Below are 17,830 nucleotides of genomic sequence, written 5' to 3'. Positions count from 1 at the left end.
ATGATACAGACGCGTCTGTCAACACGTCTCGCTGTGATCCACCTTCTCACGCCACTTTCAAACATCTTCAGTGTTTCTGGCTGTTGTTGTATCTTCAGTTCCTGAAGCGTTCCTCTCGTCCAGCAGCCTCGGCTGCTCTGCTTGTTTCTTTTTGATTTATTTGATTTATTTCTTTTATAAAGTCTGACCAGAGACGTCGCTTCACCTTCATCTGAATCAGTCCGTCACTGAGTCTCTTCATGTTTTAACAGTGGAGGCAAAACCAAACTTTGACATATTATAAGATTATATTTCAGTTGTCTTGGCAACGTCTTACAGTAACACATCATGAAGTCATTAAGTATTCTGTTAATTAATTTATTAATTTATTTGGATTATTTCCCAGCAGACACTTTGGCTGTTGATATTTTCAGCTGCCTGGAAACTAAACGTGATGGAAACACTTTGACTCAGTAAAGTGAATTAACTGAACACACAGTTTACAAGCTTTGTTACATACATTTATGTGTATATATATATATATATATATATATATATATATATGTGTAAACTTTTAATAACGTCAGTGTCAAACATGGCACAGTATCATTATTTTGAAGGTATTGCTGAGTATGTTCAGACGTGATACTGAGAGGAAGAAAGACTTGAAGGTGTTTGAGATCCGGAGGTTTCTCCAGCGGTGTCACAGCAGATGTTCTGCAGACTGGACCTAGAGTAGAACATAAAGGTTCTGATGCCACCAGACGTCTTTTTAAATGCTGTTTAAGTCAAGAGACTGAGCGGCAGAGGTTAGTTGTGTTGATGCAGGAGTCAGCTGAGAAAGATCTCCTCCTCCTCCTCCTCCTCCTCCTCCTCCTCCTCCTCCTGGTTGTAGCTCATAAAGTATTTGTCTGGCACCATGGTGATGGCAGTAATGTTGGGAGAGATAAGCTGAGGGTCCACAGGGAGCCTGAGAGGAAACACTGGTGTTTATAGATGTGGAGGAAATACAGGCTAATAAAAGACAGAGTCGTACAGCTTTAGGAGGAAGCACAGAGAACGTATAGAAACGTCGGACTGACAGACACAGTTGTGTTCATAACAACTAAAACAGAGCTGAGCATAAAAACTAAAGAAAACTTCTGCAGACTCACATTTGATCCTCCAGACCGTCCTTTCTCAGAGTGTGGTCCGACAGAAGATTTCACAACCTGTGTGACACTGAGGGGTGAGGAGCACACGTGTTGTTTTTAATATTGATTTTGAGTCAGTGGGTCACATGACCTGGAAGCTATTGAAGAAAACGGCAGAACTTTCATTAAAAACATGAACATAAGATATAAAAAGCCCAACAGTCCAGTACAAAGAGCTGTGACTCAGTCAACAAGTACAGGAAGACATGAAGCTGACTGAGTACAGAAATAAACAGGACGCGTCGTTACAGTGAAAACAATCAATCAGTAATTAATAAGTAAATCATGACATCCTCATCTCCCTGTCAGCCTTTACTGTGGGATCAGAACCGATGCAGCCGTGACTCTGCTCGCCTGTAGGTGGCGCCGTTTGGAGTGGAGCTGCTTCACATCAATAACACTGACGAATGACCCAGTTGTTGGATGTCCTACTGCAAGTAAATGCAGCATTACCCCCGCCCCCGCCCTCCCTGAGTCAGGTGAAGGGTTCGTTTCATTTAACACAAAGACCTCCAGACTGATCGACTGATCAGGACACACACACACACACACACACACACACACACACACACACACACACACACACACACACACACACACACACACACACACACACAGTGAGGTAAGCTAACACCCTCACACTTGAGAGGACCTGTTCCTTCAGTGGACCTCCACTTCACTGACGTGTGACCAACGTTTAAAACTCAGCCGCTGCGTTCAGGAGCCACGTCCACAGGGTCGGAGGCGTCCAGGTCGTGCGTGCGATGCTTTGTAACGCTGACGTGACGCGGTGAAGCGCGTCCGTCACAAATGTTGAGTTGGGCTCAGCTGCTGGACTTTGTCTTGCGGAGGAAAAACAAGGGAAGCCGTCGAGCGAGAGGATCATGGAGGAGCCGCAGCTACGTGGTGTCAGAGGCCAGGTAACAAAGCCATTTTGGACCTCTGTACTGTACTGTACACCAGCAGTGTCGAGTTCACTGTTGAATTAATCAGAACGTTCTCACAACATGAAGCTGAAGGAGAAGCTTCCTCAGCAGGTCTTCATCAGCAGGTCTTCCTCAGCAGGTCTTCCTCAGCAGGTCTTCCTCAGCAGATGGGGTTTGTGGTGTAGATGTTTGAGTTGGATGACAGTCGGGTGTAGTGACAGACGGACAGCTGACGTGCAGCAGGAGGTCAGCAGGTCAACATGGCGGTTGTGATGTCACTGACTCTTCTTGTTCCTTAATCCCTGCAGGTCGTCAGAGAGGGAGTCCACCTTCCTCACCCCTGCACTGGGGAAGGAGATGCCGTTTCTGGCCACGTCCCTCCTCCCCATCCTCTCCTCCACCCCCACCGCTGCTGCAGTGCTGAGCGCGGGAACATCGGCCGGAGACTCCGCCTCCTCCAGCGGCGTCAGCATCAGGAAGAGGCGGCGGCTCGCTGCCAGTCCTGGAGGCCTCCACTGGAACTCTGCAGGTGAGACCAGACATGTTACCTGACACCTGACAGCCAATCACAAGCACCCTGACACACCCCATGTCCGCCTGATGTGTTTAGTTAGGGTGGACAAAATATTAGAAACACCTCTGACGATGTAGTTCACCATGAAGGTGAATCAAAGCCTCCAACTGAACGTCACCACCTTCACCAGGTTTACAGCAGGACTGTTGGATCACACTGCTTCAGTCAGTGTGTGTGTGTGTGTGTGTGTGTGTGTGTGTGTGTGTGTGTGTGTGTGTGTGTGTCTGTGTGTGTGTATGTGTGTGTGTGTGTGTGTCTGTGTGTGTGATGGTACTAGCATCAGTGTGAGGTTGTGGACGTGCCGTTGTGTCAGGACTGTTTATCGCAGCGTGTCCACTGCTGGTCTCTTGTTTATTCTGTCCAGGGGCTTCACTTCCTGTGTTGGTGCGGCCGTGCTTTAGCTCCACCCTTCTGGAGAATGATAATGAGCTTCCTGTTGGACAGATTACAGCCCGGCTCCTCGTCTTCACTCCGTCTTTGTTGTTGAGTTTGAAATAGTCGGCTGCTTTCGGCCCATCTGAACAAGTCAGTGTCCGGAAAGAAATAATCCTCAGAATCATTTTGTGGAGAAGAAAGAATAATTAATTAATTAACGTTGTGACTCACAGGTGTGTTTCACCTCCTGATCCAGTGCTATCAGACACTTGGAGCTGATTCATGATTTATTCATTTTCAATATTACAATTTAATAAATTGTACTTTTATAAAATAATTTTTTAACAGCAGACTGTTTGTTAAAGTTGACTCTACAGAGGTCGCAGGTCTCCTCCTTCATGACGCAGCTCACAAGTTACTGCACAAACATTCAGACTGCAACATTCATTCATCCGTCACAACACTGAAGTGAATCTGATTTACTTGTTTCTGCTGACGTCACCTTCAGGGTTTGAACGCATCATCACATCACATCTCCTCCTCTGAACTAAACTCTTTATTCTTCACTAGCAGCACCAGATCTACCACAGGGGCCACTAAGAGCTTCTCCTCCAGGATATTTCACAGGACTTTAATGACCTGATGTCACTCTCGTATTCCACATGTTGGACTCTTTAAAGCAGACTTTATCTTGTCCACCATCACGCAGGGAGATAAACTTTCAGAGGAGATTGAAAAGTGTCTCTTGGATCAGTCAGATATAGATGAACAGTAAACACAGAGCTCCTAACTCCTCCTCCTCCTCTGACTTCTTCCTCTCGTCATTTCTTCGCTCTTCAGCTGGTTCAGTGTTTTTCTCTTCTGCCTCGAGACGTTTTAAAGCCTCTCGGGAGAATCTGCTTCCTCTCAGCAGCTCTTCAGTTGTTCCAGAGGTTTTATCCTTCGTGCAGTTAGTCGTCCAAACTCCTCAGACTCCGGCCTGTTGTCACTTTATATGTTGTGTTAATGAGAAGATTCAGTTCCAACCTCACAAAGAGTAATGATTATTATTGTTAAAGGTTTAGATGTTTTAAATCTTTTTGTCGTCTTGTTTCTGAAGAACTCTGAAGCTTTTGTTGTTTCTGACACGTCTGAATACCAGTCATACCGACAACTCGTCTTCCCATGACGAAGCTGCGACCTCAGAGCCTTCAGGTCTCTGTGCTGCGTCACATGTGAACTCTTCATCTGGTCCATGTCGTCTCTCGTTCCTCATGTTGACTCAAGCGAAGACGAGCTTCTGTTGTTTGTGTGTTTGAAGCCAAAGGTCGTGAAAATGAGATCCAGTAGTGATGAGCGAGCGGCGCTGGAGTTACAACATCCTGACGGTGTTTGCATGATGAACAGTTTGTGTTGGTGGAGCTGAGTGTGTTTGTGACGTTCGGGTTGTTTGACAGCTTCACTGTCGTGTTTGTTCTGACTCCAGCAGGAGGTCCAGTGGGTCGTCCCTCGGCGCTCTGGTTGTTTGATGATGTCAGAAACTTACATGACTACGTTTCTTCTTCAGTCTGGAGTGAGTTGGATGTGTTGGTGTGACTTGTGTCCAGCAGAGGGAGACATGTGATCGTCTCCACACTCAGACTGACTCACTGAACTCACTGTCAGCAGGCTGTGTTGACCTGAAGGAGACATCAGCTGTTTTCTGTTAACTGATCAGCTGTTTGGTCTGAAAAACAAAGATCTTCTGTCTGTGTGTGTGTGTGTCTGTCTGTGTGTGTCTGTCTGTCTGTGTGTCTGTCTGTCTGTGTGTCTGTCTGTCTGTCTGTCTGTGTGTCTGTGTGTGTGTGTGTGTGTCTGTCTGTCTGTCTGTGTGTCTGTCTGTGTGTGTCTGTCTGTCTGTCTGTCTGTGTGTCTGTGTGTGTGTGTGTCTGTGTGTGTCTGTCTGTCTGTCTGTCTGTGTGTCTGTGTGTGTGTGTGTGTGTGTGTGTTTGTGTGTGTGTGTGTGTGTGTGTGTGTGTGTGTGTGTGTGTGTGTGTGTGTGTCTGATAGCAGTCTGTGATGTTCTGTCCTCTTGTCCTCTACCCCCCCCTGCTGTCAATCTGACTGATGAGGTGTTGTCTCGTTGTCTCAGGAACAACATGGAGTCATTGACAGTGACATCATCTGTTTATCTGCAGCAACCTGTGGATCAGCTGTGGATCAGCTGTGGATCAGCTGTGGATCAGCTGTAGATCAGCTGTGGATCAGCTGTGGATCAGCTGTGGATCAGCTGCTCTCTGAACCTGAGCAGCACAGATCCTTCAACAAAACACCAACATCACTTTAAAATGAAAACCTGTGTGTTTAAACATCAGAGTTAAATCTGAATGAAGTTCACTCTGATTAGCAGTTAAGTGAACACCCGTATGTCCGGGTGTTCACCTGTATGTCCAGGTGTTCACCTGTATGTCCGGGTGTTCACCTGTATGTCCGGGTGTTCACCTGTATGTCCGGGTGTTCACCTGTATGTCCGGGTGTTCACCTGTATGTCCGGGTGTTCACCTGTATGTATGTCCGGGTGTTCACCTGTATGTCCGGGTGTTCACCTGTATGTCCGGGTGTTCACCGGTATGTATGTCCGGGTGTTCACCTGTATGTCCGGGTGTTCTTGTGGCTGTCAGATGATGAGTTCCTGGAGACGGAGCAACGTTCAGTCTGATATCAGAGGACGAGCTCACTGTGTTTTCTCCTCCTCATGTAGCTTTAATGCAGCAGCTGGCCTGCAGCCTGACACCTGAGCACACACACACACACACACACACACACAGACACACACACACACACACACACACACACACACACACACACACACACACACACACACACACACAGTGGATGACTGGACACATGAAACCAGCAGAACATGATGGAGGTTGCGTGTTAAAATCCGTCCCTCTGACCTGCTGCTGCTCATGTGACTGACAGGATGTTCGTTCTCTGCTTTCATATTTCAAAGTCAAAGAAAATCTTCAAAGGGAAGTGAAACATTTGAATGAATGTGTGAATTGTGCAGGAGGTGAATCAGGAAGTCAAACACTGCAGTCACTCACACAACACTGTCATGATATCAACATTTATTCCAATATAACAAATATTTATACAATCATAAACAATAAAAGTTCTTTACATGAGTCAGATAGAAACATTTAGCTGAACATGAACAGATATCATGATGTCATCACACTGCTGCTGATCCTCTAATCAAGTCCTGTGAAACATGAACAGTGTGTGTGTGTGTGTGTGTGTGTGTGTGTGTGTGTGTGTGGTGTCCAGTAACAGCAGGGTGTCTCTGGTTTCTCTCGTCCAGGTTCGGTGCAGCGCGATTTCTGGTCACCTGATCTGTCTCCAGTGTTGAGGGGGAACACGGCAGCAGCAGGAGGTGGAGGAGGTGCGAGGAGCCTCCCCCTGGCTGAGGGAGGCGGGGCGGCGTGGGCCAGCGACCGGGCGGCCCTCAGGAAGACGGTTTCGGTTGACGACCGAATGCTGCAGCTGGCGGACGGACAGCAACCACACCTGAGGCTGCTGAGTCGACTGGAGAGAGGCAGGAAGAAGCTGCACAACATCCACGTGAGTCTGTTTCATGTTCTCAGTTCACTGCCGTCTCACATTTTACTGTATTCAAGTGTTTCTAGACTGGAGAGAGGTCTTTATTCTGACTGACAGGTGTTCCAGGTTGAGGTGAGTCACACTCATCAGTCTGATGAAGACGCCGTCGCCGAAGTTAAACTAAATGTAAATAAAACTTCAGAACATGACCTCGTCTGTCTGAGTGGCCTCAGATAGACTTCCATCAGGGTTAATGCGTTCACCACCAGCGAGGACTGTTTCACTACAGCACCACAAACAGCCAGGAAACGTTGTTTTTTGGGCAGAAAAGTGCTGACTGTGCTCTCTGGAGCGCTGTGAGGATATTGTAGCCTTTCCCAGCTACCGTGAGTCCTCTCAGAGACCACACACACACGGATCTGGGTTTAAGCCCTTTTTATTGCTCAACCCTCATTCAATACAACGCTACGGTCAGAGGGAACCGAACGCGTCTCGTCGTCTCTCTCTCTTCCAGCTTCCCCCTTCTGTTCTCCGCAGCCTCTCCCCGGCATCTCCTCCATCTGAGGTCCAGCTCGCTACTGCATATAAAGGGGAGACAGCGATTACTAATCAAGTGCCAGCCCTGTCAGTCGCTCACCTGGCGCTGCTCTCCTGAGCCCTCCCCACCTCTCACTCTCCCGCAGCCGCACCTCGACCACTCCCACCTCCACAGATATCTTGACAACCGCCGCTGTATGATCCATAAAGACGCTGGCGCTGTGGACACTGTGGGCCTTTACTGTACATTGATCGTAAGCTAGCGAGCTACAGCAGTGACTGAGGCCGTGTGTGTGTGTGTGTGTGTGTGTGTGTGTGTGTGTGTGTTTGACTTGAGGTGAAGCTCTGAGTGAAGTCAGCACTCAGCAGAGACTCTGGTTCTGGTTCTGGTTCTCTCTCCTCTCTGTAACGTTACGTTCATGAAGTAAAGTCCATTTCCCCTCCAGCTCCAGTCAGATCAGCTCCGGATCACTGGATCAACAAACAGCAGGTTTCTACTGTGAAGTCTGACAGTAAACTTACATAACTGTAATTATGATTTCTCAATGCATGATGGGTAATTCTCTGGATTATTACAGTGAGCTGCTGTGAATTTGAATTTGAGCTTCGTTCTGAAGAGAGCGTAAAAAGTAAAGATGGTCCATTACAGGGAAAAGCTGTAATCAGGGAGCAGCACTGTACAGTAGCAACAAGGTGCTCATGCTAACAGGCTAACATGCTAACAACAGGTGAACACAGTGTAATGCTGTAACATTTGTATATTTACAATAACTACAGATTCTTATTACATTATTATTATCAGAATGTCATTTTACATTAAAATGCTGTATTTTACAGAGATACTGAGTCTTTGTTACAAACACAATAAATTATTATGATTTTCATCTGTTACTTTAAACAAACCAGTGACTTCCTGTAAAATGACAGTAATCATTCTGCAGTTGGGTTGATAAATGTCCGTAAACGGATCAGAGCAGAATCTGATGTGAGTCCAGGTGTTCGCTCCTCCAGAAGTTCTGGATCTGCACCGACTCTCCTGAATGATCCATGTGAGCTGTGTGAGTCCGGCTGCTTCCACCCACAGCAGCGTTTCACGTGATTAGAGAGCTGCCTTTGTTGTACGAGCCCTGTCTTTATGTAGAGATGACCCGTGTGTGTGTGTGTGTGTGTGTGTGTGTGTGTGTGTGTGTTTGTGTGTTTGTGTGTGTGTGTGTGTGTGGAGACAATCACAGTTGTTGTTTTCATGTTCATTCTTTTAATGACGCTTGTTTGTGTCACCTCATGTGTTATGTTGCGAGCTGAAGCGGTGGCGCTCGTTGGCTCCCTGTCGACCCTCTGTGGTTGACCTCTGCTGACCTCCATCGTCAGGATGGGATGTGGGCTTGTTGTGTTTTGTTGTGCGGCTCCGAGTGTTTGAACGTTGTTCTCAGCTGGACCCACTGAACCTCTCCAGCTCCACTCTGGTGATGCAGTGAGTCAGAGGCTGACACACAGCCGTCACGCTGCTACAGACGGACCAAGAAATCAGCTCGGATTAGAAGCTTCTGTCCAAATTCACAACTTCAGGCTGTCAAGAGGGAAAAAAACGTGTTGAAGGACAAAGATCTGAAGAATGTGACGTCAGATCTATAATTATGTGGAAGAACTTGTTCTGACTCAGGAGCAGAAAATAAACCAAACAGTTACGATGGAGGCCGAAGAAAGCAACAGTTTAATGTCCCCCTGTTATCGTGAGATGTCTCTGAGTAACAGAGACACCAGAACACCACATTGTTTCTTCTAATGAGAAAAATATCTTCTATTTCCTCTGTAAAACTTTCTCCAGCACTGTTCTATAGTAAATCTATATCAGTAAGAAATAATCTATTCTTGATCCTGTAAATGTAAATAAAATGATCCCAGTGAAGCTTAAAGTCAGTTCAGCTGTTGTTGGACCATGTGGAGTTACAAACACTGTGTTGGGCTCTTTGAAAGGTTATAAATTATTAGATTATAAGATTAAGTTTAAGCTGTCAGGTCCAAGTTCAAATGTAATAACAGTATCAGTGAAAACAAACACTGTGTTCTTCTGAGGAAATATTCAAGCGCCTGGCAAAAAGAAAAGAGCAAAACGCACAAAACTGCATAAATAAACTTGCATCATTTCCAAGTCTGGTGCTGTAGCAGCAGTTTGTCAGGTGAGATGAGGAGGACTCAGTCACCTCCAGCTCAGCCTGCATCTTCTTTTCAAAATAAAAGCCTGAGGATGCTGTAACAGCTGTTCAATGTTTGATATTGTATACATTTTTGTATATGATGGCAAAATATCTGTAATATCAGCCCGAGCTCTGTGAGTGTGTGTGGACGCCCTGCATGGCAGAGCGTGGATGTGTGTGTGGATGTGTGTGTGATGAGCTCCGTCTGTAGACGTGAACTTGAGCATTTTAATAATCGATTGTAAAGATAGTTGCAGCCACAGTCGAGTCGTGTGTGAGAACATTTAAAAGAGAAGCTGAGATAAAGAAAGAAATGTTATCAGGTCCGAACGCGACGTGTCAGGCGTCTCTGGATATGAGATGTTGTTCAGGGTCGTCTGGTGGACTCACACACTCACTGATGAATCAGCTGTGAGGCTGTGATGTGGGCGAGACTCACACGTCTGATGTCCGAGTGAACGGGCCGACTGTCGGGTTTCTTTTATAGCTCTGAGGGATTCAGGAGGCTGTGACTGACTTATTTTCGTGGTTCTTTCCGTCATCGTCTGCAGCAGCTGATCTGTTCTGGTCGTGTTCCTTCTGTGATTTTGCACCAGTCAGGATGTTTTTAAGCTGCTTTGATTCAACACTCACGTGTCCGTATACTGTGTGCGCTGACAGAAGCTGTAATCACTCCTCTTGTTCATACTGGCTGTGAAGTGGAGAGTACTGACCAATCAGGTTTGAGCAGACGTTGGCTGCATGCAGGTAATCAGTCCATGTGGAGAACAAACGAGGTGGAGTGAGTTGGCCGTCGTGTGATCTCTGAACCCATCGGCTTCATTTGACATGTTTCTTCATTGTGCAGGTTTCTGTTTGTAGAGATCAGCTGTGAAGTCGTCTGACGCTCAGTGATCACGTCTCAACTGTCTTCTGAGAAGTTTAATTTTCATCTGGTTGGTTCAGTGAGTGTGGGTCATCTTTAGTTTGTTTCTTGCTGTTGCTATGGTGGTTGCTATGAATGTCCGGACATCAGCGACGTTAACGTCATGGCGTCAGTGTGAACGTCAACGCTGATTGACTTTGTATGTAATCAAGGCACACGAATAATTCACCTGCATTTGGTCTGAATGCCCGATCAGTGTTCACCTCACTACCACGGGAGCTGTGGACTGGGATGGGCCACGGCTAGCTGGTTAGCATGCTAACTTTAGTAGATATCTCTGCAACACAGTACAGAGACATTTTTGAATGTTTTTAATCTAAATCCTTACATATTGTACCTTTTAAGTTGATGGTGGAGCCCAAGAGAAACTCTGAACTGCTGTAATTAAATAAAATCCCTGTCATGAGGATTTACTGAAGCTGGAACCAGATCGTGTTTTGAGTTTGTTTATTAATTACAGTATTTATGCTGTCAGAGACATTTTCAAGTCGATCATCAGAATTGTTCATTAACTTTGTTGAATGTTGGTGGACAGTTAATGTTGGAGGTGTCTGATCCTGAGCGGCGCCTCAGAGCAGGAGCAGATGTTGTTCCTGATGTTCCAGTGAAGGTTTCACTTTAAGACGAGCTGAATGCAAACGGCCTGCTGACACTGACGCTCCGACGTCTCAGTAAATAATAGATTTCCAGGCAACACAGGCAGCCCAGTGACAGCGCAGAGACAGAAGCATGCCGCTGCTTTAAACGTCCTCGTCCTGTCGCTGGTGGAAAATCCTCCCAGCAGCCCCGGTGTTCAGCTCGCTCTCTGACATGGAGAGGAACAGTTTAGTTTTGTTGGGGTGGAGGAGACACAGCAGGTGGTCAGCAGCAGGTGGTCAGCAGCAGCAGCATAGTGTGAGTGAAGCTCCATGCATTATGCAGGACGGTGTCATTACAGCGCTGTGGCCCAGCTCGTTATAGTCCTCCACCCTTTTACTCCTCACCTCCACCTGCATCAACACGATGTCTGTCTGTCCAGTCAGCTGTTGCTTAATCTCAGTTTGGGTTCATTTTCCACCAAATCCAGTTTCCTGAGCAGCTCTTTTCTCCCTGTGAGGTGGTTTTTCTTTTATGTTCTGAAAGACTCAACAGGCGACGGCATAATTTAGACGATAAATCAAAATGAGAACATAAAACCACCGAGCAGCAGGCGGAGCAGATCGTTCTGTGATGTATTGCATGAAAGATGTTTTTGTTGTTTTGTTAAAAAGCTTCCTTTCGTGATGATGTGTGATCGTGTTCAGAGCTGTGACTGGTGATTATTGTCATTGTTGATTAATCTGTTGATTAAATTCATTCTTGTTTTGTCCTCAACTCAAAGATGTTCAGTTTTTCAGAGTTTATTTCTCTTTCTTAAAAACAAACGGATGAATCGATTGTTAAAATAGTTGCTGAGTAATTTATGTGTTGGTAATAATGAATCTATGAGTTGAAGCAACTCTAATTGTTTCCTGTTGCTTTTGATTTTTGTCACTTTTCCAGCACCGGTTCTTTGTTGTGTCTTGTTAAATGTTTCCATCCGTCTCTGTTCAGGCAGCTCAGACATCGTTCAGTCGACTCTGAGTTTGAAAGAGAGACTGAAGTTAAAGATATTAAAAAAGAGAGAGCTGTTAAACTGTGAGTGTCCTCCGTGTCAGCTACCTGGTCGGTACTGAGCATGTGCAACTCTCAACAGAGACGTGTCACTCCTGAGCTCCCTCCATCATCACGTGTCCAATTCAGAAAGACTCCTGATGATTGCACAGTCGTCTCCTGGCGGTGGGAAAGAAGTCACTCGGCTATTTTTATTACGTTTAAGCGTGTTCAAAAGATTATTATGGTGTAAAAATTGTACAAGAGAGGTTTCAAAACACCAAAATGTCAGTTTTAAAGTGAAAAGAAGCAGCTGACACTGATGTGACCGATGTCTGAAACAGAAACAAGATGCTGAACTGAAGCAGCTGTTTATCCCAAACAGACCGGCCGAGTCAGCAGTCAACATCACGACCACGAGAGGTCCTTCAACGTACAGTCGTAGGTGTGCACAGTAAATATTAGACCGATGGGTCCAGCAGTTTGCTTACAGACGGTATCCTTCTGTGACTTGGACCTCGACAGGTCAGATAGCGGCTGCATTAGTCTTTGTGGATCGTTTGTTTCTGCTTCACATGTTGATGTTTCAGTACAGGACTCCAGTTATAATCTGAGCTTTGTGGGGGTCTCTACATTATCTAACCCTAACTCCAACTAATGTTTAGGGCGGAGATGAGTCCTGACTGATCAGATCATAAGTGGACAGCATCAGGCCTGAACCTGAGTGACCTCCTGAGATCTGAGCTCACTTCCCTGCTCTGTATGCAAACATACACCTACACCTCTGGAACAAACAGATACGTTTAATACACAGGAAGGAAATATATTCATGTATAATGTTTGCCAAATGAACAAGTAGGCTCAAATAGTTAAGAATGTGTTGTAGACAGCATTTCACAAAGCTTCTACTGTGTCTCCTGAGGCAACAAGTCTCAAATGAGTGTTTTTTCAAGGGAGTCTGGTGACGTTCTCCACTTTCTTCTGTCTTCAAAGAAGTGGCCTATATTGTTTACTGTTTACTGGATTTTTAAAAGTTGACATATTTACCATCAATATGTTATATTCTTTCATAAATTAGGTGTAAATGGTGAAATCGGTTCAAACAGCTGCTGGGAGGAAAGACAGGCTGTTACAGCCATGCTGCCAAACACTGACAACAACCTTAATATATTGTATTCAATGCCGAATTTACAAGAAGGCGCCCATGATTTAGGATTCACTGTCGCTGTTTCACAAAGTTTGTTAAATTTCTCCTCCTCATGCAACAACTCTTAAAATCAGATGATTTGTTAAGGGAGTCTGGTGATTTCAACGTCACTAATTACTGCACTTCATTCTAAGTCCAATATGGTGAGAATATGGTGCGTCGTTCCTCTAGAACGGGTCTGCAGCCTGCGGCTCTGGAGCCCCTCTGCAGCGGCTCTGGAGCCCCTCTGCAGCGGCTCTGGAGCCCCTCTGCAGCGGCTCTGGAGCTCTGCAGCGGCTCTTTTGCCCCTCTGCAGTGGCTCTTTAGCCCCTCTGCAGTGGCTCTTTAGCCCCTCTGCAGTGGCTCTTTAGCCCCTCTGCAGTGGCTCTTTAGCCCCTCTGCAGCGGCTCTTTAGCCCCTCTGCAGTGGCTCTTTTGCCCCTCTGCAGCGGCTCTTTAGCCCCTCTGCAGCGGCTCTTTAGCCCCTCTGCAGTGGCTCTTTAGCCCCTCTGCAGTGGCTCTTTAGCCCCTCTGCAGCGGCTCTTTAGCCCCTCTGCAGTGGCTCTTTAGCCCCTCTGCAGTGGCTCTTTAGCCCCTCTGCAGCGGCTCTTTTGCCCCTCTGCAGCGGCTCTTTTGCCCCTCTGCAGCGGCTCTTTTGCCCCTCTGCAGCGGCTCTTTTGCCCCTCTGCAGCGGCTCTTTTGCCCCTCTGCAGTGGCTCTTTAGCCCCTCTGCAGTGGCTCTTTAGCCCCTCTGCAGTGGCTCTTTAGCCCCTCTGCAGTGGCTCTTTAGCCCCTCTGCAGTGGCTCTTTTGCCCCTCTGCAGTGGCTCTTTAGCCCCTCTGCAGTGGCTCTTTAGCCCCTCTGCAGTGGCTCTTTAGCCCCTCTGCAGCGGCTCTTTTGCCCCTCTGCAGCGGCTCTTTTGCCCCTCTGCAGTGGCTCTTTAGCCCCTCTGCAGTGGCTCTTTTGCCCCTCTGCAGTGGCTCCCTGTGGCTTTGACATTTTACATGAAAATGAATAATTTTATTTTTTTACCATCATCGCTGTTTTAGGCCTACAGTATTCTTGCGTTTTCCAAAAGTGAGAATGCGTAGCCTGCACACAGAATTGTATCTGTGCTATCAGTAGTTACTAGTTGTGATTAACTGATTGATCCTGAGTTAATATCATTGTGTTTTTGGCTCAAGCTCAAGGGTTGATTGCCGTTTGTGGCTGAGGATTAAAATAAGGATTTACTCACACTGAAATGGACTAAAATAAAATTGAAACTATCCTGTGTTTTTTTTATTCATTTTTTACTTTTACTGTTTTTAAATCTAGCCTGCCACTATGCGTTTTATTTATTATCAAATAAGGCTACTTTTTATTTTGTACATTTTTACAAACACAGGGAGGACTTAAGTGGGTCTGCATATATAGTTCTGTATCGCTACTCTATTTCTATTTATTGTAGGCGAGTTATTTTGTTTCATAAATGCACCAACACATGGCATCATTGAAATGGAAATGCAAAGTTCAAGTACCTTATACTGTAAGCATAAGTAGCCCACTGCAGAGCTGCCACATCATGTGAAAATATAAATTAATGCTCATTTAGGCCTATTAATAATCTTGATAGGCTAATTTAGACTTTCTAGGCTGCGTTACCTTCATTATAAGACACAAATATGTTTTGTGGCTCCAGCCAGATTTTTTTGGCGAGGGACGGGCGCAAAAATGTCTCTTTTGGTCGTAAATGTTGCTGACCCCTGCTCCAGAACATGTTTACTCACTACATGAAAGATTATTTGTGATTAAAATAATGGATGTTGGTATGAAGGTATGTATCAGTGACGCCCACAGATGTGTGATGTCACTGCTCTCATGTCAGCTGGGCTCCAGTCTCAGAGCAGCTGCTGTTGTGGTCAGCACCAGCAGGGGGCGAGCTCGTCCTCTCCTCACCGCTCGCCTCCTCTCAGTGCCGTCAGGAAGCTTCAGTCAATAAATGATCGTCTGTCTTTTCTCTGAGCCGAGTTTGAAGCTTTTAAAAGTGGAAAGTTTGAGACGAGCTGTGACAATTTAATCAGAGCGACTGTGAGCCAGCAGCCGTCTCACTTCACCTTTTCCATCAGCAGGAGAAAAACTGTGTTTTACTGCCTGAGGAGACCCAGGCAGTAAATTGACCCGCTATCTGCTGGTGCTGATGCAGATAGATACTGTGAGCTCATGATCAATCAGAAAAACGTTGACTATTCAGTTTACTTCTGACTGTGTGTGTGTGTGTGTGTGTGTGTGTGTGTGTGTGTGTGTGTGTGTGTGTGTGTGTTGGCAGACACACACCAGCCGGCAGAAGCAATCTTCTCGGAGCTGAGGAGGCGAGGTCGTTCTTTATCTTTCTAATAGATTCTGTGACCCGGTCGTTCCTCTTCCTGAGTCAACAGGTCCATTTCCATTGAATTCAGACACTCAAAGCTGCCACAGACTCAGATCAACCTGCATGAGTCTATTTTCTGTTTGATTATTAGATTTTAGCTTTTATGTTTCTGTCTCTTGAGCCACACACACAGCCTGTGTTCTGCTTCCTGGCTACGAGCTGTGGGCAGTTTAAAGGCACAGTTCACCCAAAACTGATGATCCAGCCATCATCTCCTCCTGATGATATAAAGTCAGGCTCAGCCATCATCTCCTCCTGATGATATAAAGTCAGGCTCAGCCATCATCTCCTCCTGATGATATAAAGTCAGGCTCAGTCATCATCTCCTCCTGATGATATAAAGTCAGGCTCAGCCATCATCTCCTCCTGATGATATAAAGTCAGGCTCAGTCATCATCTCCTCCTGATGATATAAAGTCAGGCTCAGCCATCATCTCCTCCTGATGATATAAAGTCAGGCTCAGCCATCATCTCCTCCTGATGATATAAAGTCAGGCTCAGTCATCATCTCCTCCTGATGATATAAAGTCAGGCTCAGCCATCATCTCCTCCTGATGATATAAAGTCAGGCTCAGCCATCATCTCCTCCTGATGATATAAAGTCAGGCTCAGTCATCATCTCCTCCTGATGATATAAAGTCAGGCTCAGCCATCATCTCCTCCTGATGATATAAAGTCAGGCTCAGCCATCATCTCCTCCTGATGATATAAAGTCAGGCTCAGCCATCATCTCCTCCTGATGATATAAAGTCAGGCTCAGCCATCATCTCCTCCTGATGATATAAAGTCAGGCTCAGCCATCATCTCCTCCTGATGATATAAAGTCAGGCTCAGCCATCATCTCCTCCTGATGATATAAAGTCAGGCTCAGCCATCATCTCCTCCTGATGATATAAAGTCAGGCTCAGCCATCATCTCCTCCTGATGATATAAAGTCAGGCTCAGCCATCATCTCCTCCTGATGATATAAAGTCAGGCTCAGCCATCATCTCCTCCTGATGATATAAAGTCAGGCTCAGCCATCATCTCCTCCTGATGATATAAAGTCAGGCTCAGCCATCATCTCCTCCTGATGATATAAAGTCAGGCTCAGCCATCATCTCCTCCTGATGATATAAAGTCAGGCTCAGCCATCATCTCCTCCTGATGATAGCTGGAGACTTGATTTAAAACAGAGAAACAACCAAAGAAACAAAAAAATACTCCATTAAAACTTTGCCGAATCAGCTGTTAGCACTTCCTGTTTGCAGTGTACATGTGGATGTTCAGACAAATATCACTGGATCACTGTGACACTGAAGGAAACTTAAAAACATGATGTTTCTAAGGCAGGTTCTGCACATGTGAGGAGCGTCTTTTCTGAGCATTCTGCTAAACAACTGAAGCAGCTGGAGACCAGAGAAACATCAGATGTCTCCAAACAGCTCGTCTGCTGTAATTCAGCTGTTTCACTGCAGCTGTGAAGCTAAGTGGCGTCTGAAATGCACAAGCTCGATTCGTTCAGTTGTTTAAGATCACATTTCTAAAATGGCTTCAGAGTATCAGAGTATTGATTTAGTATTTTGTTCAGAGGCAGGTCAGAAGAGCCGGTCTGATTTCTGTCAGCATCAATAGATCATCAGTAGAAACCAGTGATTATTATTATTATTATTAGTGATATGAAGCTCATGATCATATTGTGGCTGAAGGAGAGCTGATTGATTGATTGATTGATTGATTGATTGATTGATTGATGGCTCGTTAGTGACAGTCGCTGCTGGACGGAGGAGGTGATGCGAGGTGAAAGAAGAAGCCGTCACTGGACCGTATGGAGCAGAAATACATGTTCCATACATGAGTCCAGTACAGGAGGGATTTGTGTACGTGTCCTGTTTACTCGTACATTTTTCTCAGGCCCGTCTTTGTACACAAACACTCACACAGTGGTGTATTAAGCAGCCGTGGTCCCGCGGGGCCAATCACATCAGAGCACAAGTCAAGCAAGTCTTTCTGAACATCCATTAAGCTGCTCCGTCGCACCAGATCCTCCATGAATCACCCCACCGTGAAATATTAGCTCCATAAATTCAGCCTGCCATCTTATTAAGCCTAATCCCTTAAAACAACATGGCGCGGTGCCTCCACCACCTCCTCCTCCACCTCCTCCACCTCCTCCTCCTCCTCCACCTCCTCCTCCTCCTCCTCCTCCTCCTCCTCCTCCTCCTCCGGAGTGTGTGTCTGCATGATATGAGAGAACTGCATAAACAAATGTGGAGGGCTGCACCTCTCCTGATGTGACTGCAGGCTGACGCTTCACTGCAGCACACACGCACACACGCACGCACGCACACACACACACACACACACACACACGCAC

The 17,830-nt window shown here is 46.1% G+C and overlaps 2 protein-coding genes across 4 annotated transcripts in view; both read left to right on the top strand.

Annotated features, from left to right (window-relative positions):
- Nucleotides 1–6,538, top strand: part of LOC141015243 (ankyrin repeat and fibronectin type-III domain-containing protein 1-like) — an 8,512-nt gene extending 1,974 nt beyond the window's left edge. Inside the window, exons 4-6 of the mRNA XM_073489196.1 lie at nucleotides 2,407–2,627; nucleotides 6,373–6,444; nucleotides 6,480–6,538. Of these exons, the coding sequence (XP_073345297.1) occupies nucleotides 2,407–2,627; nucleotides 6,373–6,444; nucleotides 6,480–6,538 (352 nt within the window). The remainder of the gene's footprint in view (nucleotides 1–2,406; nucleotides 2,628–6,372; nucleotides 6,445–6,479) is intronic.
- ankfn1a (ankyrin repeat and fibronectin type III domain containing 1a) overlaps nucleotides 6,452–17,830 on the top strand; it is a 75,924-nt gene continuing 64,545 nt past the window's right edge. For 2 of the 3 annotated variants that reach the window (XM_073489070.1, XM_073489069.1), the window contains exon 1: nucleotides 6,452–6,632. In XM_073489070.1, the coding sequence (XP_073345171.1) occupies nucleotides 6,546–6,632 (87 nt within the window). In that variant the 5' untranslated portion in view covers nucleotides 6,452–6,545. The remainder of the gene's footprint in view (nucleotides 6,633–17,830) is intronic. The other variant, XM_073489067.1, reaches the window with a different exon arrangement.

Source organism: Pagrus major, chromosome 20 (assembly GCF_040436345.1).
Source record: "Pagrus major chromosome 20, Pma_NU_1.0".
Classification (NCBI taxonomy): domain Eukaryota; kingdom Metazoa; phylum Chordata; class Actinopteri; order Spariformes; family Sparidae; genus Pagrus; species Pagrus major.
The sequence above is the reverse complement of the archived record's forward strand: the minus strand, read 5'-3'. Positions and strand labels throughout refer to the sequence as shown.